Raw genomic sequence first — 27076 nt, forward strand, 5'->3', positions numbered from 1 at the left:
CAGTACACTGAAGTGATGAAATGTAGGGTTGTGGTTGCAATTTCCTCAAATGTTGAATGTCCAATTTCAATCATGCCATTACTGGGAGGAAGCCTGCAGTCTATGGCATTTCTTACGAGAGGTGGAGGGAGGGGTTGCGCCAAAATTTAAGTTCGGCATTCATAAAAGCCCATGAATATGCCTCTCTCCATTCCTCTCAACCATATAAAGGTGTGGAAATTAAAAAAGGAGAAGAGGAGGAAAGAAACTCAGCAGGTCTTGTTCCTCAGGTCAAAGCTTATTGTTTGGAATTGTCAAATGCAGTTGAATTGGTGTTCCACGTAAATCCAAATGAACTAAATAGAGTGCATAAACTAGAAAAAAAATCAATAAACATTGACAGTATTGAGAAGAGTGAACTGTGTAATAAAGTGATTACATGTAGATTTAGTTCCTTCTAAATAGTCATATCTTTACACCAAATTCATTCAGCTAGTATCAGAACAATAAAATACTTCAACAGTCAGAAAACACATTGTTGTTGTATGCACAAAACACAGGTCCAGTTACACAATTTAGCACCGCCAATGAAAGGTCCAACATGGTGCCTGAATTTCAAAAAAATCATTTTGCTCCACAACATAAACTGTTCCCAAGCAAACTGACAATGGCAATCCATGCCACCATTGATTTATCCTGAGAGCTACTTTATGTTGGAGCAGTTACTTGGCATAAGGAAACACAAAATAACAGGTCACAACCAAGAGAAAAAAAACAAATGCCATCAAATATGGGTTTCCCCTCTCCTTTCCAATTGTTTTAATTTGGGGAAGGAGAAGGATGGGAAGGGTCCTGTACTAAAAGCACTGCCTCTTTACATTTTTACTAATGAACATTAATTGATAATTTCAGAAAAAAATGTTTTGAATCCATAAGTGAAAGGTTGTTTTGAACTTGCTTGCTACATGTGACAATATTATTATAATTACAGCTTAGTATCACATACAAATTTCAATGCTTCAGTTTTTTGCTCAAAAGCTAAAAACTTACCCACAGCATCAGTACTGTCAGCTCCACTTAAGTGAACACCTGATAAATGAACATTTCTGTTAAGTAAGCAGTAATTGAAAAGCCAAAATCAATTTCTAAATATATATAAGAACAAAATTCAATTTATTACACATTTCGTCATACATTCTAAACTGCAATTACTTTTGTACGATTGTGATTATTTGAACATCGACATTACAGATAACTGAATAATTTACAATATGCCATTAGAATGAAATAGCATGTATTGCATTGTGCAACAAAAAAAACTAATAGTTTACACAGAACTCCATATAAATTAATAAATCCTGTGCAAACAAGTTTAGATAAAAAGGAGTCAACTGCAATTCTGTTGAAAATGTGCTATACTTATAAAAATTTGAAATTACAAGAAGGGGAAAGCAGAGAAAAATCTAACAGTTTAGAAAACAATACTCTGTGCATATGTGGAGAACAAAAAAGATTATGATTAATATGAAATGTTAAAACAGTTTATCACTTGCCCTAGAATTCCATTTTAATGAATCATTATGAATAATTATAATCCTTGAACAACTCTTTCAGAAATGTTCCATGTCACCAGGCTTATTAAATGCTACAGGAAAAGATATGCACTTTTGTGAATAGACTTTAATGTTATACATGCATATACTTAGTGTATATTCTTTATTTCCCTCAAGTTGTTTCCAGCACCATCAAGAAACTTGCTACCACAAGTAACTCACTCTTTTATGCTCTATTTCCCTTAATTCAAAGTACTTTTTGCATTAAAAAACTCAATCCTCCAAAAATTTGAAATGAACAACTTTGAATTACAAAGTGACTATGTTAAAAAATTATCTTACCAAATTAATCAGAGTTTGGAAGGACAAAACCCTTTTTTCCAAAACTTTCAGGTACAAAATGCCGTGCTTTACTAAGCTAGGTGTGGAAAAAAAACTATCATACATAAGTGTAAAACAATCCTATGCCCATTATGTTTTACTGAAATATCAGGTAGCACATTGAACATCCAATCAGAAGTAAGTGTGCTTTGCTTACCATATTTATCATAGCAAATTCAGCCTTTTTACATGTTAGTTAAAAGACCATATTCTTAAAATTAGTCAGCTTATAGTTTTGCTGACTATACCAGAATTCTCTTCAATGAGCAGGCTCTGGCTTAGTCTGAGGTAAAAACATCAGCTGGCACATAAGGTTTATAGGATTCTCCTTCCCAGATTACAATTACTTCTAGGGTCTACAGCAAATTTAGCCTTTCAACTGAGGATTCACATTTAATGAGAATTTAAAATTCTAGGGCATATAAGGGCAAGAAGAACTTCACACTGACACTACACTTTAACAGAACCTTCCCATTCCTTTCAAATTCTACACTAATCTATCCTTTCAACAGCTAATTTTAATTTTTAAAGCCGCAGCTTCTTCTCCCCATTTTTCCCTTTATTTCAGGGACATGCGTTGAAAAGGCTGTTCCCATTCTCCCCTAAGAGTTTTGATTAATAATATTTTATTTTTAAATTGTTTCCTTAGATGATTAACTGTATCTGTTCAGGTTATAGCAATAGCAAAATTGGAAAATAGTTGGCAAGCTGACTGAAGAGACCTAGAACAATTCTAACGTAGTAAGGTATGAAATCACTAATGAAGCCAGGGTGGTGCAATTCTGTAGATCACAGCCTTACTGGACTTGCTGTATTGGTCTGAAGTGAGCATTCAAGTAGGAACTCCAAGATTCAAACATTCTGCCTATCAGGAATATGTATACAAAGACAGAAATGAACATCATAGAATGCAACCAGTCATTTTGTAATAATGGTGGAAGAACAAAAAATGTTACACAAAGTACAATAATTCTGTAAATAATACAATGTTTACACATTATAATCTTATCACCGTGGAAGGGGAATTAATGCTACACCATATCAGCCTGTGAATTTTTCCACTACTTTGCACAATTTTCAAAGGGGAAAACGTGTGAAAATACAGAAACAAAATTCTCATAACAGAGCATGGATGAAGTCTGCTGATATTAGCATAAATGAACTGTCTCAACCTTTATAAAAACAAAAAGCTACTGCGGATGCTGGAAATCCAAAACAAAAACAGAATTACCTGGTGGAGAAGAAAAGAGTTGACGTTTCGAGTCCAACATGACCCTTCAACAGAACTGAAGTATAGTTAGGAGAGAGGTGAAATATAAACTGGTTTAAGGTGGGGGGCGGGGGGAGAGAGAAGTTGAGGGTGGGGTGGTTGTGGGGACAAGCAAGCAGTGATAGGAGCAGATAATCAAAACATGTCACAGACAAAAGGATCAAAGAGGTGTTGAAGGTGGTGATATTATCTAAGAAAAGTGCTAATTAAGAATGGATGGCAGGATACTCAAGGTACAGCTCTAGTGGGGGTGGGGTTCTGTGACATCTTTTGATTATCTGCTCCTATCACTGCTTGCTTGTCCCCACAACCACCCCACCCTCAACTTCTCTCTCCCCCCGCCCCCCACCTTAAACCAGCTTATATTTCACCTCTCTCCTAACTATACTTCAGTTCTGTTGAAGGGTCATGTTGGAATCGAAACGTCAACTCTTTTCTTCTCCACCGATACTGCCAGACCTGCTGAGTTTTTCCAGGTAATTCTGTTTTTGTATCAACCTTTAGTCTGAGAAATTGATTTTAAAAATACACTGTGGACATGGTTGTAACGAACAAAATTAAATATACCACTACCTCAAAAAATGAGTATAATTTCATCGAATGGTTTCAGCAAAGGAGGCCATTTAGCCCACTGTGTCTGTGCCAGCTCTCTGAAAAGGCAACTCAGCTAGCCCCATTCCTCCCTTTCCCCATAGCCCTGCTAATCTTTTCTCTTCAGGTGCTTATCCAATTCCAGTTTAAAAGCCATGATTGAATCTGCCTCCACAATACTTCAGGCAGTGTATTCCAAATCCTAACCACTCACTGCATACACATGGCTTTTCCTTCAGTTGCCATTGGTTCTTTTACCAATCATCTTAAAATAGTGTCCTCTGGTTCTCAAACCTTCCACCAAAGGGAACAGTTCCTCTCTAGCTACTTTGTCTAGACTCCTCGTGACTTTGAACCCCTTTATCAAATCTCCTCTCAACCTTCTCTTTGCTAAGAACAACCCCAGCTTCTCTAATATATCTCTCATCCTTGGAAACATTCTCATCTTTTCTGCACCCTCTCTGAAGCCTTTACATCTTTCCTAAAGTGCAGTGCCCAGAATTGGACGTGATAGTCCAGCTGAGGGCGAGCCACTGTATCATAAAAGCTTATCATACCTTCCTTGTTTTTTGTACTCTACGCCTCTAATTATAAAGCCCAGGATCCAGTATGCCTTATTAACCATTTTCTGAACCTGCCCTGCCACCTGCAACAATTTGTGTGCCATTTATCCCTCGGTTGTCTCCTTTATTCTAAATTGTCCCTCCTTGCTCTTCCTCCTAAAATGCATCACTTCACATTTCTCTGCATTAAATTTCATCTGCCAAGTATCTGTTCATTCCATCAGCTTGTCTTATGTCCTCTTGAAGTCTAAAACTACCCTCCTCATGGTTCACAACATTTCCGAATTTTATGTCATCTGCAAATTTTGAAACTGTGGTCCGTAAATCCAAGTTTATGTCATTAATATTTTTCATCATCCTTGTACTCAACCCTGGGGAATCTCACTGTATACCTCCTCCAGTCTGAAAAACACTGCTATTTCTGCTTCCTGTCACTCAGCAAACTGTGTATCCATGCTCCCACATTCCCTTTTATTCCATGGACTTCAACTTGCTGGGATGACTATTATGTGGCACTTTATCAAATGCAGGGGTGAGAGTGGCCAAAGACAAAAAGATTTGAAAATTTTTTGTGACAAGGAATCATGTAATTATAGCACTTTTTTAAATGATCTGTAGTGAAATGCAAATGCTTCTAGGCCATTTCAAATGAATGGAATTATTAGGCCTCAAGTGGGTAGAAACATTAGTTTTCCCTTTGTTTATCTTTTATTACTGTCAAGACTGTAAACTAATGCATTTGTATGAAGTCACCAAAGTAACCTCAGCATTTCAGCATTAAATGCAGTTAGCACATGTAATACAGGATGAATCCATATTAACAACTGAAGATGACTTTGTTGGATTATGTTCCTGTGAAGCAAAGCATAGGTCTGCTACAGTGCTTCACAAACTCTTTTCCAATGTGACCCCTTGCCACCACCTTCTCAAGGGCAATTTTTTTATTATTCATTCATGGAATGTGGGCAGCACTGGCTAGGCCAGCATTTATTGCCCATCCATAATTTAAGAGTCAACTGCTGTGGGTTTGGAGTCACATGTAAACCAGACCAGGTAAGGGCAGCAGATTTCCTTCCCTAAAGGACATTAGTGAACCAGATGGGTTTTTACAACAATTAGCAATGATTTTGTGGTCATCATCAGACTTTTAATTCCAGATTTTTTTTTATTGAATTCAAATTTCACCATCTGCTGTGATGGGATTAGAACCCAGGTCCCCAGAGCATTACTAGTCCAGTGACAATACCACTACACCACTGCCTCCCAGGGATGGGCAATAAAGGCTGGCCTTGCCAGTGATGCCCACATCCCATGAATGAATATATAAATATAAAACTCTTGAAAATTAATGTGACTCCAGTTGCCAGCAAAATCAAAACAGCAATAAAGCAGCATAGTGATACTTGGTATGTTTTTAAAGTTTGCATATTTATAGATCAACATATATCATATAAATATGAAAATCTGTTTTCAAAATGCTTTGTAAAATTATTTTACGTACTTGCAAAAATCTCCATATTCCATTGTGACAGAAGACTCAGTGAAGCCCTTCTACTCTTCACCCACTGACACGTTGTAATCAGCACCTTCCCCCCACCAAACCCCTCTTCCCAACTTTTCTCCCTGCACACACTCATGCGCTCCCTCCCATCCCTTCACTCACTTACACTCTCCCTCCCCACTCACTCATGCCCTGCCTCCACAATCAGCTCCCCACTCATGTCCTCCCTCCTCACCTGCCCCCACTCATTCATACCTTTCTCCTTCTCCGCCCTCCTCCCTGCCTGGATTTCTCTACCTTGCCCAGATGTGGGGGAGCTGGAGTGGAAAGGCAACAGTAATGATGATGGATAAAAGAGGAACATTTATTAAATTAGACTCAAATTCTAAACCTTTATAAAACACTGATAGATATGGGAGAGAAGCGTCTGTCAGGGCCCAAACCCCGTGGGCCCCCGAATTCCAGCCCCCAGGCCTCGGGACTTGCTCTCGCTACCCTTCCCCGCACATCCCCCACGCCCAACCAGCCCTGCTTCCCCCAGGCCTTGGCCCTGTTACTCAGCACTGGCCCCATATCCCAACCATCAGGCCTTAGCCCCACTACCCTCTTCCTCCCTAACCTTAGACCCCTGATCCCAGCCCCATATCCAGGCTTTTGCAGGAATATTGTGATCCAAAGTCAGAATTCTGCCAAACGATGGAAATTTCTCATCCTTGCAAACGTCTTTTCAGAAATATACACCACGTCTGCTCTCTCCGTAACCTCACCCAAAAAATTCAATAAACTTAGTTAAACATGATTTGCCTTTAATAACTCTGTGCTGGCATTCCTTAATTAATCCACAGTTGCCAGAATGACTGTTAATTTTTTTCTGGAATATCTATTGTAAAAGTTTTCCCATCACTGAGCTTAAACTGACTGGTCGATAGTTCCTGGGCTTACACTTACACTCTTTTTGAATAACTTTTTTAATAACTTTTACAGTTTTCCAGTCTTCTGGCACCACTCCTTTATTTAAGGCGGATTGGAAGATTAACGGCCAGTACCTCTGCAATTCCCACCCTTACATTCCTCAGCATCCTCAGATGTATCCCATCTTGTCCTGGTGACTTATCAACTTTGAGTACAGCTAGCTTTTCTAATAACTTCTCTTTAGCAATTTTTAGCTTGTTCAGTGTCTCAACTACCTCATTACTTTAACAGCATCTTTTTCCTTGATAAAGACAGATATAAAATACCCAATTCTACTGCTTTCATCTAAAGATTGCCTTTTTGGCCCCTAATTGGCCCACTCTAGCTCCCACTACCCTTTTACTGTTTATATGCCCATAGAAAACTTTTGAATTTTCTTTTATGTTAGCTGCCAGTCTCTTCTCATATTCTCTCTTTGCCTCACTTTCCTTTTTCACCTTCCCTCTGAACTTTCTAAATTCAGCGTTGTTCTTAATCTGACACCTGTTAAGCGCCCCTTTTTCTGTGTCATCTTACTCTCTATCTCCTTCATCATCCAGGAAGTTCTAGCTTTGCTTGCCCTATTTTTCTCCCTCGTTCTTTGACTGCACCCAAACCATTTTGTCTTCAAAGGCAGCCCATGGATCCTTTACGATTTTGCCTGCCAATCTTAATTCCAATTTACCTGAGACAGATCTGTTCTCACCCCAATAAAAATAACCCTGCTCCCTATCACTATTGCTTTACCAGTCTTCCTCCTAGTCCCCCTGTACAGCTGAGCCACCTCTGTTGTGATAGATTTGGCTCTGGCTGCATTCCCCGGAGGGACACCACACTCATCAGTATTCAGAACTTAATATAGGGGTCATGAAGATATAATAATTCTCATAATGTTATTGCAATTTATTGTAGAGTAATAGTGGATTCTGTGTCTATGAGTCTATGTCTGTGTGTGAGATTTAACTGAATTAAAGGCAGCTGGTCTGAAGGCTTTGATGCATTAGAAGATAAGACAGGTTTGAAATGTTAAGTAGATAAACATAGGTGTAAGGCGAACACTTGCATTTTTAAATAAGCCTGACTAGCTGGATTTCAAAGGGAGAGTGAAATAATACATCTAGCCAAAAGAAGTTCAGAAACAGTGTGTTTATTTTCCCCAAAGATTACTGGTAAAATTGGTACTATGAGAGATTTTTGTTATCAGCAAGGTAAAGTCCAAAGACATTGCAAAACAATGGGAATTTGCATTCAAAGTGGAAAATATGTATAAAGGAGCAAAGGCAGTGTGTGAGGGAAGGCATTCTAAGGCCTAAACAAAGTGTGAAAAAACCTCCAGCATCTAAGCCTCAAACTTCTGTCTACAAAGAACTGAAGTTAAGAAAACTCATTTTCAATTAGATTGTTCAGGGTATCATGTTTCTTTGCCTGGGACTTTTAAAATCTGTGTCTTACTGTTGCCTTAATGAAAGTGTAACTGGGAGTTAGATTAACTAGGGGAGTTAGAAGTTATCATAGTAGTAATTTGTAGATATATGCATGTGCTTCAAATTATTTCTTCTATTAATAAATGTTTAATTTAGTTTTGGAAGAAACCAATAAGACTCAGTGGTCTTATTACTACTGAATTCAAGGTATGCATCTCAAAACATATACAAATTGCAAAACAGGTAGCAGCAGTTGTTTCAAATTTCCCTCTGAGATTTGATCAGCTCAGCATTTACCATCGGCTGTGCCATAATAAAGTTGGGGGCTCTTTGCAGAATATATTTGAAATTTCTTGATTGGTTTGGAGTTGGTGAATCTTAAGGTTACAAGTACGAGAAGCACTTTGAATTCAGGAGTTGGTGTGAGGTTTTTTTTAAGTGGTGAGATAGCAATATGGTTTTGGCCATTACTAAGACTTGTCTGGGAGTTGAAGTTATTACTATGGCTGGTTTACAAAAGGTAACTAAAGTCAAGTTAATGGAATTGGTGGATCGGTTACAACTGGGGTTACCTGCAGGGGCAAAAAAAGTAGATATAATTGAAGGTGTAGCACAGCATTAAGAGTTGGAAGTGATACCTGACACTAGTGAGTCACGGCTGGAGGTAGTGAGACTTCAGTTAGAAATGAAGAAGCTTGAACCTGAACAAGCAAAGGAAATGAAAAAACATTGAGCTAGAGGCAGCAGAAAAAGAAAGGGCAGAGGAATAAAAAGAAAAAGAAAGAAAAGGGCATTTCAAAGGGAACAGTCAGAAAAGGAGTAGAGAAAGAAAACAAGAAAGGGAATTAGAAATGGCAAGGTTAGAAAAGGAGGAAAGAGAAGAGAGCGAAAATTCCAGTTTAAAATGCAGGCAGTTAAAAAGAGACGCCAGTAGGTGAACAAGGATGTATTTATAGGTCAGAACCCAGTGGGGAGATGTTTAAATTTGTACAAGCTCTTCCAAAGTTTGAGGAAAGAGATGTGGAAGCATTCTTTATTTCATCTGAGAAGATAGCTAAACAGATGAAATGGCCACAGGAAAACTGGACATTGTTATTTCAATCCAGGTTGGTGGGTACAGCACGAGGTTTATGCTTCACTGTCAGAAGAAATGTCGGTGAACTATGATGTGGTAAAAATGGCTATTTTGAGTACCTATGAGTTGGTTCCTGAGGCATACAGGCAGAAATTTAGAAATATGAGAAAACAGCCTGGGCAAACTTAGACTGAGTTTGAATGAGTAAAACAAAGTAATTTTAACTAGTGGATACAGGCATTAAAGATAGAGACAACATATACAGCTCTTAGAGAGATAATTCTTTTGAAAGAATTTAAAGATTCAATTCCTTTGGTAGTGAGAACTCATGTGGAGGAACAGAGCGTTGTAACGGTAAGACAAGCAGCAGAGATAGCTGATGATTATGAGTTAGTTCATACAGCTAAACCTTTTTTTTGTCACCCTTTTAAATCAGAAAAGGATAGAGAGTGAGAAGGTGGGTAGTCAGGGAAGACAAGTAACTGGAAATTCCCAGAAAGCTTTTTCTCAGAATAAAAAGGAAGGTGCTGAGGGTAGAAGTGACATTCAAAAATTGAGGTGTTTTCGTTGTAATAAAGTTAGACATAGGAAATCTGTGTGCTGAAAATTGCAAGGAAAATCTATTAGAATTGTAGGGTTACAGAAAAGTTCTGGAATTAAAAGTACTGTGGGTTCTGAGGTTCAGGCACAGGAAAAAAACAATGGTTTGTGTACAGATAAACAGGGAGAATCAGTAATAAGTGTTCACAATTTACCCAAAAGAATTCTGAGGAGCAGGTGGCAGAAATGTTTAAAGATTTTGTGTGTGAAGGGAAAGTCTTTCCATGTGTACAGGGTGGAGTAGGTAAAAATGTTAAAATTTTAAGTCAATCCTTAATGTTGTGGGATAGTGACATTTGTTGTTCAGAGGGAGTATTGCAGGAACAGGTGATAATAGGTGGGGTTCATAGAGATACTAAACCTGTTCCATTGTGGAAGGTAAATTTAAAAAGTGGAGAACAAATGAGGTGATTGTTAGAGTAGTGGAAAAACTGTCCATTTCAGCGGTTTAATTTATTTTGGGTAATGATATAGCTGGATCCCAGGTGTGGGTGATGCCTATATTAGTTGAGCAGCCTGCAGAAATATTTTCAACAGAAATGTTGCAGAGAGTGCATCTTGGATTGTTTCCAGATTGTGTGATAATGAGATCACAGGCTCATCGATTGAAACAAGAAAGTCAGGAAGTTCAAATGCAGAGAGAAGGTGTGGAAGTCCAATTAGCTGACACTGTGTTTGATAACATTGTTCAGGAAGAAAGAACAGGGGACAATTCAGCTGAAATGTTTAACTCAAGGCGGTTAGTGGAGATACAGAAAGAGGATTTACAAATACAACATTTATATCAGACAGCTTACTCAGAAACAGAGGTAAAATGTATTCCAGAATGTTATTACCTTAAGGGTAATGTCTTAATGGGAAAATAGAGGCTGTACCATGTTTCAGAAAATGAAAGCTGGAGGGAGGAGCATCAGATTGTAATACCATTTGGATATAGGAAATGAGATTCTGAGGATAGCCCATGAAATGGGGACATTTAGGAATTAGAAAGACATGGGTGAAAATACAAAATACTTTTTTTTTGGTCTGGATTGCATAGGGATATAATCAAATTTTATAGAACATGTCGGGTGATAGGGAAACCACAAGCAGTGATTAAGCTGGCACGTTTAATTCCAATTCCAGCAATTGAAGAACTTCCACTAGGGTCATGAATGATTGTGTAGGACCCCTCCCTAAGACTAAAAGTGGAAATCAGTACTTACTGACAATAATGGACGTGTCTACCAGGTTTCCTGAAGCAATACCTTTGAGAAATATTACAACAAAGAAAATTGTGCAAGAGTTAACTAAATTTTTTACAACATATGGTTTACCTAAAGAAATACAATCAGATAAGGGTTCGAATTTCATGTCACAGGTGTTTAAGGAAGTAATGAACAGTTTGGGGATAAAACAATTTAAGTCAACAGCTTACCATCCTGAGTCACAAGGGGCTTTGGAAAGATGGCACCAAACTCTAAAAACTATGATGAGGGAGTATAGTAAGGATTATCCACAGGATTGGGATGGGAAATTCCATTCTTGTTATTTGCAATTAGGGATGCTCCTAATGCATTGACTGGTTTTAGTCCTTTTGAACTAGTTTATGGTCATGAGGTAAGGGGACCACTGAAATTGATTCATGAGAATTTGGTGGGTCAAAATTCAGAAACTACTGTCCTGGATTATGTATCAAATTTCAGAGGGATTAGACAGAGCATGTGAGTTGGCTAGGGAACATTTAAAGATATCACAGGAAGTGATGAAACAAAGGCAGGCATGAAAGCTACAGCTCGTAGTTTTATTGCAGGGGAGAAAGTGCTAGTTCTGTTACCAGTGCTGGGTGACTCATTAAAGACAAGGTTCAGTGGGTCTTACAGGATTGAAAAGAAATTGAGTAAAGTAACTTATTTAATAAATACCCCAGGTAGAAGAAAGAAGCAGAGGGTGTGTCATATAAATATACTTAAAAAGTACTTTAACAGGGAAGAGGACCAAAAGGAGATGTTAGTGGTGGTAGATAATGAGAAAGAAATAGAAGTGCAGGATTCTGAAATTGATTTTCCTCTAATTAAATTGGATAATACTTGAAAATTTAAATGTAACATTTAGTTACCTTCCAGACAAGTGTCAAAATGATTTAGGAAATCTATTGCAGTCACACAAATCTATTTGTGGAAATAAATTGGGGTGGACAAATTTGGCTATACATGATATATGTGCAGAAGTTGCATCTTTGCTCAGGCAACATTCTTATAGATTAAATCTGGCAAAGTTATCAGATGTACAGAAAGAAATCAAATTCATGCTTCAAAATGATATCATTGAGTCTAGTTGCAGTAACTGGAGTTCGCCTATTCTGCTGGTACCGAAACCGGATGGAACACAAAGACTGTGTGTGGGCTATTGAAAGGTGAATGCGGTGACAAAAGCGGATTCATAACCTATAACATGGTTGGAAGATTGTATTGAGAATGTGGGACAATCAAAATTTATCACAAAGATTAACTTGCTAAAAGGATATTGGCAAGTACCGTCATCGGAGACAGCAAAAGAGATATCATCTTTTGTGACGCCAGATGAACTATATCAGTTTAAAGTCATGCCATTTGGCATGAAAAATGCACTTTCAACATTTCAACAAAGATTGACAAACAAAGTAATTGCAGGTCTGAGCAATTGTGCTGTGTATATTGACAGCTTGATAGTTTTCAGTCAAACATGGAAGGAGCATTAACAACATCTGGAAGAATTATTTACTCGATGACAAGAAGCTAATTTGGTGGTGAACTTCCCAAAAAGTGAATTTGTAAATGCGCAAGTTACGTATCTAGGCCATTCCAATGGATATGGTAAGGTGGCCCCGAGAGATGTAAAAGTTAAGGCTATTGTGGATTTCCCAGTGCCTACAACAAAATGAGAAGTTTTGGGATTTCTGGGCATGAGTGGTTTTTATCGGAAATTTGTACCAAATTTTAGCAGAGTGGTTGCTCTATTGACAGAACTATTAAAAAAGAACAAGAAGCTTCAATAGATACAGGGGTGTCAGAAGGCATTTGACAGTTTGAAAACCGTATTAACTATGACACCATTTTTGGCAGTACCCAATTTTGCCAAGCAATTTAAGTTGGCCATTGGCGTAAGTGATATAGGCGTTAGGGCCGTACTATTATGAAGATGACACGGGACTTGAAAAACCAATAGGGTATTTTTCACGGAACTTGAATGTCCAACAGAGAAGATATTCAACGATCGAAAAGGAGTTGGGGTTGGTGTTAGCGTTGCAGCATTTTGAGATTTAAATTGAATTAAATTGAAATTGCAAACAATTTGTCAGAAACAATTGGTTATACAGACCAGAATCCTATAAAGTTTCTGGACAAATTTCGAGACAGAACTGCAAGGCCATTCGGACGGAGTTTATTACTGCAACCATTTAATCTACAGATTATACATGTAGCAGGACAAGAAAATCTGATTGCAGATGCATTGTCAAGAGTTTGAAGCTTGATGGGAAAATTGGGCATTTAAAACCTGGACACTGGACTAGAATGATTTCTGTTGATATCAAGGATTTGTGTATATACTGTTATGTCAATGCATGCATCTGGTAATGTAATAGTGTAATAAGTAAGATGTGTTCAGAGAACGAAGCTGTCTTTTTAAATTACGATGGTTCATTTTTTAATAAGGAGGGGGTTGTCAGGAAGAAATAATAATTCTCATGATGTTATTGGAATTTATTGCAGAGTAATAGTGAGGTCTGTGTCTATGGGTCTGTGTCTGTGTGTGTGCGTGACTTCTGAAGGCTTTGATATACTAGAAGATAAGCCAGGTTTGAAATGTTAAGTAGGTAAACATAGGTGTAAAGGGAACATTTGCATTTTTAAATAAACCAGACTAGATGGATTTCAAAGGGGGTGTGAAATATTACACCTAGCCAGAAGTTCAGAAACTGTGGGTAAAATTTTTAGCTCGGCGGGTGGGCACGCACCTTGCCCGCTCGAACGTAAAATGACGCACATTGACGTCAAGCGAGCATCCCGACGTCAACGCGCAGATGTGCGATATTTCGTTCAGTGGGCACATGAAGCCAGCAGCGCGCCTGCCAACAATTAAAAGGCCTGTAAGGCATTAAATTATCAATTAACTTGAATTTTTCACTGCCTGTCCAACTTTACGGTTGGCAGGCAGGGGAAAAGGCCAAGCGGCCTTTGCACTTTTTTTGGAAACCTCATCCACAGACAGGATGAGGTTTCCTAAAGCAATAAGAACTTTAAAACTTGAAAAACATGTCCCTGTTCATCTGACACAGTCACGTTAGGGGACATGTTTCATTACATTTTTATTTTATTTTTTATATAACACTATCTCCCTGAGGCAGCTCTGTGCACTCGCGTGCATGCACGAAGATCACGCTCGCCCGGCTCGCACTCTCCCCTCCACCCGCACAGGCAGCACTCAGCACTGCCACTCGCGTTTCACACTGGGCGGGCCTTAATTGGCCCACCAGCGAGAAGTCGCCTTCCGGTCCAGATTGCAGGCAGCTGTCAGATTCCCGACCGTCCCCGCCGAGCTTGCCCAACATGGGTGAAATTCTGCCCAGTGTGTTTATTTTTCCCAAAGATTACTGATAAAATTGTTACTGTAAGAGATTTTTATTATCAGAGAGGTAAAGTCCAAAGACATAATTATACAATGGGAATTTGCATTCAAAGGGGAAAATATGTATAAAGGAGCAAAGGCTGTGTGTAAGGGAAGGAATTCTAAGATCTAAACAAAGTGTGAAAAAACCTCCAGCATCTAAGCGTCAAGATGCTGTCTACAAAGAACTGAAGTTAAGAAAACTCACTTTGAATTAGATTGTTCAGGCTATCGTGTTTCTTTGCCTGGGTCTTTTAAAATCTGTGTTGCCTTAATGAAAGTGTAACTGAGAGTTAGATTAACTAGGAGAGTTAGAAGTTATCATTGTAGTAATTTGTAGATCTGAGTATGTGCTTCAAATTATTTCTTTTATTAATAAATGTTTAATTTAATTTTGTAAGAAACCAATAAGAAACAGTGGTCTTATTACTACTGAATTCAAGGTGCGCATCTTGAAATATATAAAAAATTGAAAAACAGGTTGTGGCAGTCGTTTCAAGTTTCCCTCTGGGATTTGAGCAGCTCAACATTTACCATCGGCTGTGCCATAACAACAGGTTGGAGAGTGAGATGCACTCAGGACTCCTGCACTACCAGCTTGATTCTTCCTGACTGTCTGGTGATCACTTATTCCCTCTCTGCTTGCACATCCTTAAGCTGCAGGGAATCCATGAAGCATAGCCTTGCGGCACCGCAGTGGCTCTAATTGCTGTTCAATCTCCAGAACCTGGAACTTGAGGTCTTCCAGCAGATAATTCCTGCATGTGGTTGTCCAGGACACGAGAAGCATCCTGGAGTACCCACATGGAGCAGGGTGAGCATTCCAGGGACAGAGGTGGCCTGCCATGCCTCTATTTATTGGAATATAAATATATTTATCAGAAATAAAACTTAAGACTTTAGAAAAAAACTTTAAAATCAAATGTCATTATTCTATTCCCTTATCTTACATCCACAGTTCAATATTTATCCTCAAACTGATCTTAGTTCCCTCAGGTTCTGCCACTCCTTCCTCTCCACATTGATTATGACGTCACTCTCAACTTCTGCCTCTGCTCCTGATGACCATGAGCTTGTTTTTCTATAGTGTCTTTTATCCTGCTCCACTCTCACTCAGCTCCTGATCTTGGGTCTGCTCTGCTGCAGAGCTTTTTATCCCGCTCCATTCTTGCCCAGCTCTCAATTCTCCGGGTCTTAATCCCTGCTCTGCCGCTGCGCACCTTCTCCCAGATCTGCTCAGCTCCCACTGTTCTGAGGCTTGCTCTGTTGTCATGCCTTTTATCACACGCCACTCTCACTTCTATTGGCCTGGAAATTGGTTTGGGAAATGAGGTTTGGCGTATGCTCAAAAGCACAAAGAATTAAGATTACATGAGCCTTTTAAATATGACAAGAGATGTAGCAAAGTGGAGGAGCTTTAGGGAAGAAAATTCCAATGTAGAGTTGGAATAACAAAAGGCTCTTACAGTGATAGTGAAGATCAGAGTATGGAGACACAGGCCAATACTCAGAAGAGTGGAACAGTGCAAGGTGGGATATAGGGCTAGAGGAAGTTTCTGAGCTATTAAGTGATTTGAACCCATGAAGAGGCCTGAAAATAGACAAAAGTTTTGAAATTTAAAGGCCCAGAATTTGCAATGAGATAACAATGAGCCTATCAGTGCTCAACATTATAATGGAGAAAATCTTACAGCAACTTCTGGAGAATGTTCATGCGAAGCTAAACACGGAAACCCAGAAGCTATGAGAGATACCCTCTCCCTACACAGGGTGTATCACTGCAGTCCTCATAGCTGGCAGATTCAGGAATATCTGAGTTTTTAACAGGATGATTAAGTGATAATTCATGAACAACCTCTCTGGCCCTGAAAAAATAGTTTTACAAGTGTGGAGTCTCACCTTCAGAAGAAAAAGAATGTTGGAGAATTAAAAAAAAACATATTCTTTATACTTTGTCTGTTATTTCTCTCCTTTAATCCCATCTGCAGTTCCCAATTTTATTTCAGTTTCTGTACATGATTTAAATCTAATTTATATTTTCTGCTTTGTACTTCCTGGTTTAGACTGTATGTGTCTCAGTTAGAATTCTTCAATCTGATTGGTGAAGATCCACATTGTTGCTTGATCTATTCACAAAGGCCACAGCTCCCCTGTACAGAACGCCAGGATAGGAAAGATGCTGAATTAGAGCAATTCTCTGCTGACATATCCTCTAAAGATATACGGGCAATTGTCAATGAGATGACCGATAACAATCGTTCCTTCACGCTGAGAGCAAAATCCAAGCTCATGTCTTAGCTGATGGGTGAGTGAGACTTAAAGACTGCAGGTAGCAGTGTTCTGGATAAGTTAATGGAGAGAGCTTGAGATGTTGGAGTTGGTGGTTGCTGGAATAATCAGGTGAGCCTTAAAAATAAAAAAATATTCTGACAGACTGGATGCAGGGTTTAAAGCTCAAGGTGTGCTGCACATCAACCTTGTGCACCATTGAGTTTAACTTGGAAGGAGAAGAACAAATGTGAAAATAACCTAAATCTAAAGGTATTAAAACTCTTTCTGGAGTAAAGGGGAAATCAGACAAGAAACATAAAAATTCCAACAAGAGTGAATGGGAAGGGAACCAAGCCAAGGCTCTTTTAATAACAAGAGAGATAGAGAATATTATGAAACAAAAATAGTGTGAACGATGCATGTCAGGTAACTTCTTCAAGCAAGAACCTGAGAGGGGAAGAGAAGAGGAAGAGGAAAATATGACTGACAAAGAAAGGATATGAGAATGGAATGGCAGTTAACATAAAAGGGAACCCAAAAATCTTCTACCAGCATGTAAAGAGTAAGCAAATAGTAAAGGGTTTGGGGGGGGGGGGGGGAATTGCAATCTATTCAAGACAAAACAGTGTGACATATGTTTATATGCAGGGCAAGAGTAGAATACTTAATGAGTACTTTGTATCAGTGTTCACTAACGAAGAGCATGCTGACAAAACATTGGTAAAAACAGAGATAGTAGAGATGATGGATAAGGTGAATATTGATAGGAAGGTATTGCTGGAAAGGCTGGCTATGCTTAGAGTGGATAAGTCACCTGGTCCAGATGATTTGCATCCCTGGTTGCTAAAGGAAGTGGGAGTTGAGAAAGCAGATGGACTTGCCATTACCTTCCAAGCCTCCCTTTATACAGGAGAGGTGCCAGACTACTGAATTGTGGCAAATGTGATAGCCTTTTTAAAAAAAGATATAAGAACATTCCTAGTAACTACAGGCCAGTCAATTTAACATCTGTGGCAAGTAAGGTTTTAGAAACAATAATCGGGGGGAATTAAAAAAATCAACAGGCGCTTGGAGAGGTTTATGTTAATTAGGGAGAGCCAGAAGGGATTTGTAAAAGATCATGCTTGAGTAATCTAATTGAAATTTTTTGAAGTAATAGAGAAGGTTGATGAAGGGAAAGCAATGGATGTTGCCTATATGGATTTTCAGAAAGCATTTAACAAAGTACTACATAAAAGGCTGGTTAACAAAATTGAGGATCATGGAGTAGGAGGGTCAGTGTCAGCCTAGATAAACAAACATTACTTGACGACAAAAAATACAGAGGTGTGGTAATTGTTGTTTATCAGACAATAATGGTAGACAGTGGTGTATCCCAGGGTTCAGGGGTAGGACCTCTGCTTTTTTGATATATATAAATGGCTTGGATTTTGGAATTGGGTAGAATTTCAAAAGTGATACGGAGAAGTAATATAGACTAAATAGTACAATTCTAAAGTGTGTGTAGGGACAGAGGGACCTGGGAGTTTGTGCGTGTAGATTTTTGAAGGTGGCATCAAATACTGAGGGAGTAGTTAGCCAAGTATTTGGGATCTCGAACTTTGTAAATAGAGTTACTGAGTACAAAAGCAAGGAAGTTGTGCTAACCTTTATAGAGCTCTGGTCAGGCCACAACTAGAGTATTGCATTCAGGTCTGGTCACCACACTTTATGATGTGAGGGTTCCTGAAAGGATGCAGAGGTGATTTACCAGAATGGTTCCAGGTATAAGGAATTTTAGTTACAAGGTTAGGTTGGAGAACCTGGAATTGTTCCCCTTGAAGCAAAGGAGATTGAGGGAAGATTTAATAGAGCTGTAAAGATCATGGCATGTTTAGATAAGGTAGAAAAAGAAAACCTGTTTCCAATTAGCTGATGGTAAAAGGATTCGGGGAAACAGATTTAAGGTTTTTTTTTTGGGGGGGGGGGGGGGTGGTGGAGGATGTGAGGAAGAACATTTTTACCCAGCAGGTGGTATTACCTGGAACTCAGCCTACTTGGGTGGTGGTAGTGGAGATGATGAATGATTTCAAAAACTGGATAGGCACTTGAGGGAAATAAATGTACAGGACTGCAGGGATGGAGCAGGGGCATGGGATTGACTGAGTTGCTCTACAGAGAGCTAGTGTGGACCTGATGGGTCAAATGGTCTCCTCTTGTGCAGTTATGACAATGGCTCAAAATAAATACAAAAACAAATAAAAGGGAAAAGACCTGGGGCAGGCACCATTTCACAACAAGTGGTGCCCATTATTTCACATTACTGAAATCCATTAATATGTGGAACATCTTCTAACAAAAGTAATGCAGTGCTGGTTAACTGCTTGAAAAAATAACTGCATAAAAATCTAGCAAGAAATAGGCTTGAAAGTTACAGGATGTAAAGATCATCAAATACTCATGAGACACAATGGTTTCTTTGAATAAGGCAATATTTGCAGAAAGGTGCTTTGTAAAGGATAAAACAAACAGGAACCAACATATGTACCATTCCTATGCAGTTCTGCATGATTACCCTGGGACAGGAAGAATTTTTCCTCTGGAAATAAAACGAATTGGAGAGCCCATTATAGGCCTGATTAAACTTAGCACCTGAAGTTGCACTGTTTTTTTTTCCTGGTGCAATTCACCTGAAATTGGCCAAACCAGTATACAATATTGAGGAATTTCAAGTCCAAATTACATTCAGCACAAACTGAGCTCCCACAATCATCTGCACTAGTTTAAAAAGTATTGTGTTAAATACCAGCCTCAGCCACAAAATGGCCTCACTCCCTACCCACAATTGAGGATTAACTACTGTTGCAAGTTTTCACTGGCTGGCAAAGCCAGCATTTGTCATCCATCCCTAATGGCCTCTGAGAAGTGGTGATGAACCACTGCAAACCATGTGGTGTAAGTCCACTCATAGTACCATTAGGGAGTTCCAGGGTTTTGATGCAGCAAGTGAAGGAACAGCAAATAGTTCCAAGTCAGGATGGTGTGTGGTTTGGAGCGGAACTTGCAGATGGTGGTGTTTCCATGTGTGTGCTGTCCTTGCACTAAGTGGTAGAGGTCACAGGTCTGAAGGAGGCTTGATGAGTTGCTGCAGTGCAGCTTGCATATAGTACACACTGCTGCCACCATGTGTTGGTGTGGAGAGAATGAATGTTTGGGTTAGTAGAAGTAACGCCAATCAAGCCAGCTGCTTTGTCCTGCATGGTGTCGAGCTTCTTGAATGTTGTGGAAGCCGCATTCAGGCAAGTGGGAAGTATTCCATCACACCCTGACTTGTGCTTGGGGAGTCCAAATTCCTAGTCTCTGTCTTGCTCTTCCAACCACAATATTTATATGGCCGAACCAGTTAAATTTCTGGTCAATGGTAACCTCCAGGATGTGATAGCCAGGAAGGGGGATTCAGAGATGATAACGAAATGAATGTCAAGGAAAGATGGTCAGACTCTCTCTTGTTGGAGATGCTCATTGTCCGCCACTTGTGTAGCACAAATATCACCTGTCACTTATCAGCCCAGGTCTTGCTGCATGTAGACATATACTGCTTCACCATCTGAGGAGTTGCAAATGGTGCTGAAGGTTGTGCAATCATCCGCGAACACCTGGTCATTGATGAAGCAGCTGAAGATGATTGGGCCGAGGACACTGCCTTGAGGAACTCCTGCAGTGCTGCCCTGGAACTGAGATGATTGCCCTCCAACGACCATAACCATCTTTCTTTGTGTTCGGTGTGATTCCAACCAGTGGAGATGGCCCCCGATTCCCACTGACTTCAATTTTGCCAGGCTCCTTGATGACACATGCCTTGATGTCAAGGGCAGTCATTCACCTCACCTCTTGCATTCAGCGCTTTTGTCCATGTTTGGACCAAGGCTGTAATGAGGTCAGGAGCCAAGTGGCCCTAGCAGAATACAAAATGAGCATCAGTGAGCAAGTTATTGCTAAGTAAGGGCCACTTGATAGCACTGTTGATGATACCTCCCATCTCTTTGCTGACGATCGAGAGATGAGGGCAGTAATAAGCCAGGTTGGATTTGTCCTACTTTTTGTGGACAAGTCATACCAGGGCAATCTTCCACACTGTCAGGTAGGTGCCACTGTTGTAGCTGACCAGGGGCGTGACTAGCTCTGTACCACAAGTCTTCAGTACTATTGCCAGGATGTTGTCAGGACCTTTGCCGTATCCACTGCCTTCAGCTGTTTCTTGACATCACTGGAGTGAATTGGCTGAAGACTGGCATCTGTGATGCTGGGGGTCTCAGGGGGAGGCTGTCGTGGGATCATCCACTCAGTACTTCTGGTTGAAGATCTTTGCAAATACTTCAGCCTAGTCTTTTGTAATGATATCCTGGGCTCACCCATCAATGAGGATGGGGACATTGGTGGAGCCTCCTACTCCTGTTAAATTGTGCACCACCATTCATGACTGGATGTGGCAGGGCTGCAGAGCTTTGATCTGATCCATTGGATTTTTGATTACTTAATTCTGTACATTGCATGCTGCTTCTGCCGTTTGGCATGCAAGTAGTCCTATGTTGTAGCTTCACGAGGCTGACACCTCATTTTTAGCTATGCCTGTTGCTGCTCCTGACATGCCCACTTGCATTCTTCATTGAACCAAGTTTGATCCCCCGGCCTGATGGTAAAGTGAAGCATATGTCGGGTCATGAAATTAGATTGTGGATGAGTACAATTCTGCTGCTGCTGATGGCCCACAGTGCCTCCTGGATGCCCAGTCTTGAGCTGTTGGATCTGTGCTGAATCTATCCCATTTAGGGCGGTGGTAGCGCCACACAACACAACGGAGGGTATGCTCAGTGTGAAGATGGTACTTCGTCTCCACAAGGACTGTGTGGTGGTCACTCCTATCTATACTGTCGTAGACAGATGCATCTGCGACAGGTAGATTGGTGAGGACCAGGTCGAGTACATCCTTTCCTCTTATTAGTTCCATCACTACCTGCTGAAGGTTTGCCCAGTCTGGCCAATATATCCTTCAGGACCTGGCCGGCTCAGTCAGTAGTGCTGATACTTGGTGGTGGACAACTGTCCCTGACCCAGAATACATTCTGTGTGCTTACCATCCTCAGTGCTTTCTCCAAGTAATGTTCAACATGGAATGCTGATTCGTCAGCTGAGGGAGGGTACTAGCTGGTAATCAGTCAGAGCTTTCTTTGCCCATGTTTGACCTGATGCGCTGGGACTTCATGGGATCTGGAGTCAATGTTGAGGACTCCAGGACAACTCCCTCCTGACTGTATACCACTGTGCTGCACTGCTTCTACTGGGTCTGTCCTGCTGATTGGACAGGACATATCCTGGGATTGTGATGGTGGTGTCAGAGACATTGTCTGTAAGGTATGATTCTGTGAATATGACTATGTCAGGCTTGACTAAACTTTGGGACGGCTCTCACAATTTTGGCACAAGATGTTAGTAAGGAGGACTTTGCAGGGTCAACACGGTTGGGTGTGCCATTTATTGCTTCCAGTGTCTAAGTCCAGTGGTCCATCCAGTTTTATTCCTTTTTGACATTTCTATACTGGTTTGGTACAACTTTCGTTTTCAGGTCTTTGAGTAGCCTCTTAAAATCAAGTGATGTTCAAATGTGTTTCAGCAGAAACTTGAATAGTAAAAAGATTTATAAAATTAGAGCAATCTGCACCCAGACTGTCAGTTGCACCCAAGTGACAATTCTTGACCAGCGTGTGGGTGTAATGGGCTTTTTCTTATTCAAAGCTTTTTTTTTTCTCATTCAGCCTTTTTTCAGCAGAAAACACCTCAGAGAAAAATACATAACTCATTGCATTGATTACAAATCCAAGAGAAAAAAATTCAATACAATTTGCCCCATTTCATTATTGGACACAAATTTTATCCTTACACATACTAGTGTAAAACTTTCAATAGTTATAATGTTTCAAGCATTAACAGAGGAAAAGATTTTGCTGATGTTAATGAATTAGAAGTGCTCAAGACTTGTACAAATATTAAGGTACCATTCAGTTATTGGTTACAGGTCTGGCATGAGTTTTTTTTAAAAAAGATTTTAGGGAAGCTTTCATTTCCATCTACGTTTTGCAATGTAGTTAGTATACGGAAGCATTTTGACCTCAACTGAGATTTGACTGAACAGTATTAATTTTACATAGGCTGTACTGACTCTTCTTATCTATCTTGTGTGTAATTAGTTTTCTTCACTTTTTTAAGAAGTACTTCCCACGACATAGTCACGAAAGCAGTTTCAACAAAAATAATATTTCATATTATTATAAACCTTGACTTAACTTTACAACTGGGAGACAGTGGCCAACAGCTATGACCTCTGGGAGCTAACTGTTTCACGGGGCATTGGAAGAGGCGAGGAGAAACGGAAAGCTCAGCTGGCTGAGAAGGTGGCCAAGAGAAAACAGGCCAACAATACCTGCATCTTCTCAACCCGCTGTCTTCCTCTGTAGCAAACCTGACAGAAACTGCCCTGAGCCAAGCCAGGTGATGTTTAACATATTAACTGCCCACCAAGGCGCAAACCATCATCTCATGAGACGGAAGACTGCCAAAGTAAGTGATTGAACTTTATACTTATCTAGTTTCCCCTTAAATGCACCTACGCCATTCACCTCAACTATCCTATATTGGATTTATCACTGACCATTATATTTATGGGCCCTAGTTTTAGATACTCCCACAAGTGGAAACAGCTTTGCCGCATCTACCCTATCCAGAGAAAAAAGGCCCAACCTGTTTAGTCTTTGCTGAGTTATAACATTTCACTTCTAGTATCATCCTCCTTAATCCACTATACCCAGTGTCTCTATATCCTTTTTTTTGCAATACAGAGACCAGAACAGAGCACCAAGTGGTGTAACCAAAGTTTGATACAAGTTTAACCTAACTTCTCTAAGTGAGTAGCAATCATCAAGGTTCCCTAATCTGAAACAAAAGCAAAATACTGCAGATGTTGGACACCTGAAATAAAGAAGAGAAAATGCTGGCAGGTGGGAGAAAGGAATAAGTTCTGTGATAAAGTGGAAGACAAGAGAGATTAAATTAGAATTCATGGTGCAAGGCCAAAGGGAGTGGTAACAAGTCAAGCAAAGAAGCAAAAGTTGAGTCTAGAGGAGGTGTGAATGGCAGAATGATAAACAACTTGCCACTAAAAACAAAAACGAGAGCAAAATCAAAACCTGCAAAGAAAAAGGAAAACAAACTCTGGTCTAAAATTGCTGAACTCCATGTTGAATTAAGAAAGCTGTAAAGTACCCAGCTGAAAGTTGAGATGCTGTTCCTCAAGTTTATGTTGAGCTTCACTGGAACACTATGGGAAGCCAAGGACCAAAGTCAACATGAGAGCAAGGTGGAGAATTAAAATGACAGGTGAGTGAAAGCTCAAGGTTATGCTAGCGAACTCAATGGAGATGTTCTGCAGATCCATCGCCTGCATCATGGCGACCATATGCAAATGTCTTACCACTACCTTAAACCTGCACTAACTCTTTTGCCATTTAATGTCTTCTGGCTTCCACCCTGTCATGGTCCTTCCCTTTGTTCTTTTTTCACACACACCCCTTTTTCTTGCTCAAAACCTTTTAACGTTTCTAACTTATCCCAATTCTGATGAACTTTCATCAACCTGAATCATGAACTGTTTTTCTCTCCAAAGAACCTGCTTAACCTGCTGAGTATTTCCAGCATTTTCTGTTTTCGATCCCTAACTTGATTTGGCTTTCTCATCTATGGAAGTAACAAGGCACTAGACTTGACTTTAGCAGTCTTAAGAAAAAATGGGGGAGGGGAGTGGAAAAGAGAGGAAAAAAAATACCAGCTAGTATTTCTGCACCTGGATCCAATCAAGCAACCCCAAACAAAAGTATGGAGATATTTGAGAGGACAAAATTAGACTTGTCTCCAATATCCCACAGAGAAACACATTTAACAGGAATGAACCTGTACTGATCGTTGACCTCAATTCAACTTAGATTTCAAGGGAAGGGGAGTGAGTGGCAGGTGCCAGAGGGTCAGCAATGGCAGGGTGGGGGGTGAGGGTCCAACAAGGCAAGTAAGCTTGGAGAATTAAGACAAAGCACTCCTGACCTTCCTGGCCCACAAGTAATGCTGCCTCCCTTCAGCTGCAGGGTTTCCCCCAATCCTGGGAAATTTGCCCAATAGCTGTCAAATTCAGTCTGTTAAAATCTGAGACATTAGCAAATTTCAATTACTGACTCACTTCGGATAAAGCAGGAGTAGGCGAGTAATCTGCTTTGCAGGGCGGTCTTATTGCCAGTCCTGGGGGGCTTAAAATTCTCTACATGGTTTCAGGTTGCTCCTGAAACACCTTTTGGCAGAGAAGGTTAAAGAGCAATCTGATAGATGTAATCAGAATATGTAAGGCTTTTGATAAAGGAAATCAAGAAAAACTAAATGTTTGGTGAATACAGTTAATAGAGAAGTAAAGCTTAGGATCCTTCCCCCTGCAAAGGTTGTTGGGACAGACAATGTACTACCAGTGGTACAGAGTAAACAGAATGTATAAGAGGGAAACGGATAAGTATTCGGAAAGGCGAAATTTAACAGGATATGGAAACGAGACCAGGCCCAGAATTTTACGTTTTTCGGGCAGTTGCGCACCCGACCCGAACTCATATGAAATTGCGCAAAATGGTGTTGGGCGTGCGTCCCAACATCAACGCGCACGTGAGCAATATTGAGGTCAGCAGGTGTGCATGGTGGTCGGAGCCGTGCCCGCCAACAATAAAAAGGCCAATTAAGGCCATTAAAAACCCTATTATCTTTGAATTTACGTTGCCCATGCGATTTCGTGCTCGGGCAAAACAGGCAGGTGGGCAGTCCGTTTTTAACAAAACCTCACCCAAGGGCGGGACGAAATGTCTGGGCTGAAACATAATAACAAAAAGATATCTGGGGACTGATGGTTTTTGAGTTCTCCTGTCAGGTGCTTGAAGGTGTTGCAAAGACACAGTTTGGTGCATTTTTTTTGTCATTTAAACTGTTCAGGTCTGCAGCTCCCTGAGACAGGTCCACAACAGCTGTCTACCTTCAGGGAGCTTGCTAGAAGCGCCCACCCGCACTTTTGTTGGCACCCGCCCTCTTCCCGAGCACCTCGGCAGAGCTGAGGCTTTCTCGGGGCAATCTGGCCAGCCAGCGAGAAATTGCATTCAGGGGCCAATCGTGGGCGGAAGCACATTTCGCATCCACTTCTGGGCCTGCTGACTTGGCACGCACACCAAGCATGAAATTCAGGCCCAACTGTCAGAATTAGCAGAAATCTGATGGGCTGAATAGTTCCTACCTATGCTACAAGGATCCTCTTGCCCAGACTAAGGGATTAGGGGCATTCCTCCCCCGCCCTCCCTGAAGACTAACTCAGCATAGAGTGCACACCCCAACCCAAAGACAAGCTCAGCCCAGGATCCCTTCACCCACGCCCCCAATAAATGGCAGCTCAGATTGGGCTCACCCCACCAGAAACACCAGATCAGCCCAAGAACAATTCCACTCCAAAAGGCAAGACCCCCTCCCTCACCTTTTTTTTTCTCTCTTGCTCTTTCCTGTGGTTTCTCTCTCTCTCTCGCCGCCCCCCCCCACCCCCCTCCCTCTCGAACTCCTGGTCTCCCTCTCGCCCGTTCCCCAGGCCGGTCTCCCCCACCCCCGGCCGGTCTCCCCCACTCCCCCACCCCCGGCCGGTCTCCCCCCTCCCCCTCGCACTCCACCCCGCCTCCCCTCTCTCTCCCGCCCCACCCCACCCCCATCCTCTCTTTCTCTCCGCCCTCTCCCCCTTCCCCGTCTCTCCCTCCTCTCGGTCTCTACTCCCCATCTCTCTCTTACCGTCATAATAATAACAAACTTTCTTCTTTCCTCCTCCCTGAGTCAGCGCCATGACAGCAGCGCGAGAGGGAAAGCGGCAGCGACCAACATTCCCGGGGCGGGGGGAGTTAAAAGGAGCGGGTGGTTAAATCGCCAGGTCCAGCTCCACCTGCAGAGATGGGGAACTCGGAACTTGAGATATTATTCCTTTGTAATCCACTGTGACCACTCCTCACTATTCCAGCCAGTCGGACAGGATATTCTTCTTTTTTCTGCCTCACTTTTCCCTTCTCCCGCATTGGAACAGTCCTCCCCGGGCACGCGCGAGGGGAGCGGGACTCCAGCCCTGAGGCAATGACAACAGTAACAATACCTGCGAACTTCAGGGAGCAGCTAGACACATTAATGACTGAAAAAAGCTGCTTTTTAACAA

The 27076-nt window shown here is 40.9% G+C and overlaps 1 protein-coding gene across 6 annotated transcripts in view; it reads right to left on the reverse strand.

Moving 5' to 3' along the window:
* LOC144680809 (histone deacetylase 2) overlaps positions 1–26739 on the reverse strand; it is an 83504-nt gene extending 56765 nt beyond the window's left edge. The window contains exons 1-3 of one of the 6 annotated variants that reach the window (XM_078542212.1): positions 26665–26739; positions 11094–11135; positions 1030–1068 (exon numbers count right to left, since the gene is read on the reverse strand). In XM_078542212.1, the coding sequence (XP_078398338.1) occupies positions 1030–1068; positions 11094–11135; positions 26665–26716 (133 nt within the window). In that variant the 5' untranslated portion in view covers positions 26717–26739. Of the gene's footprint in view, positions 1–1029; positions 1069–1874; positions 1951–5838; positions 5870–11093; positions 11136–26664 lie in introns of those variants that run through there. The other 5 variants (XM_078542214.1, XM_078542213.1, XM_078542216.1 and 2 more) reach the window with 5 other exon arrangements.
* Positions 26740–27076: the final 337 nt, after the last annotated feature.

This window comes from Cetorhinus maximus, chromosome 5 (genome assembly GCF_964194155.1).
Source record: "Cetorhinus maximus chromosome 5, sCetMax3.hap1.1, whole genome shotgun sequence".
Lineage (NCBI taxonomy): Eukaryota > Metazoa > Chordata > Chondrichthyes > Lamniformes > Cetorhinidae > Cetorhinus > Cetorhinus maximus.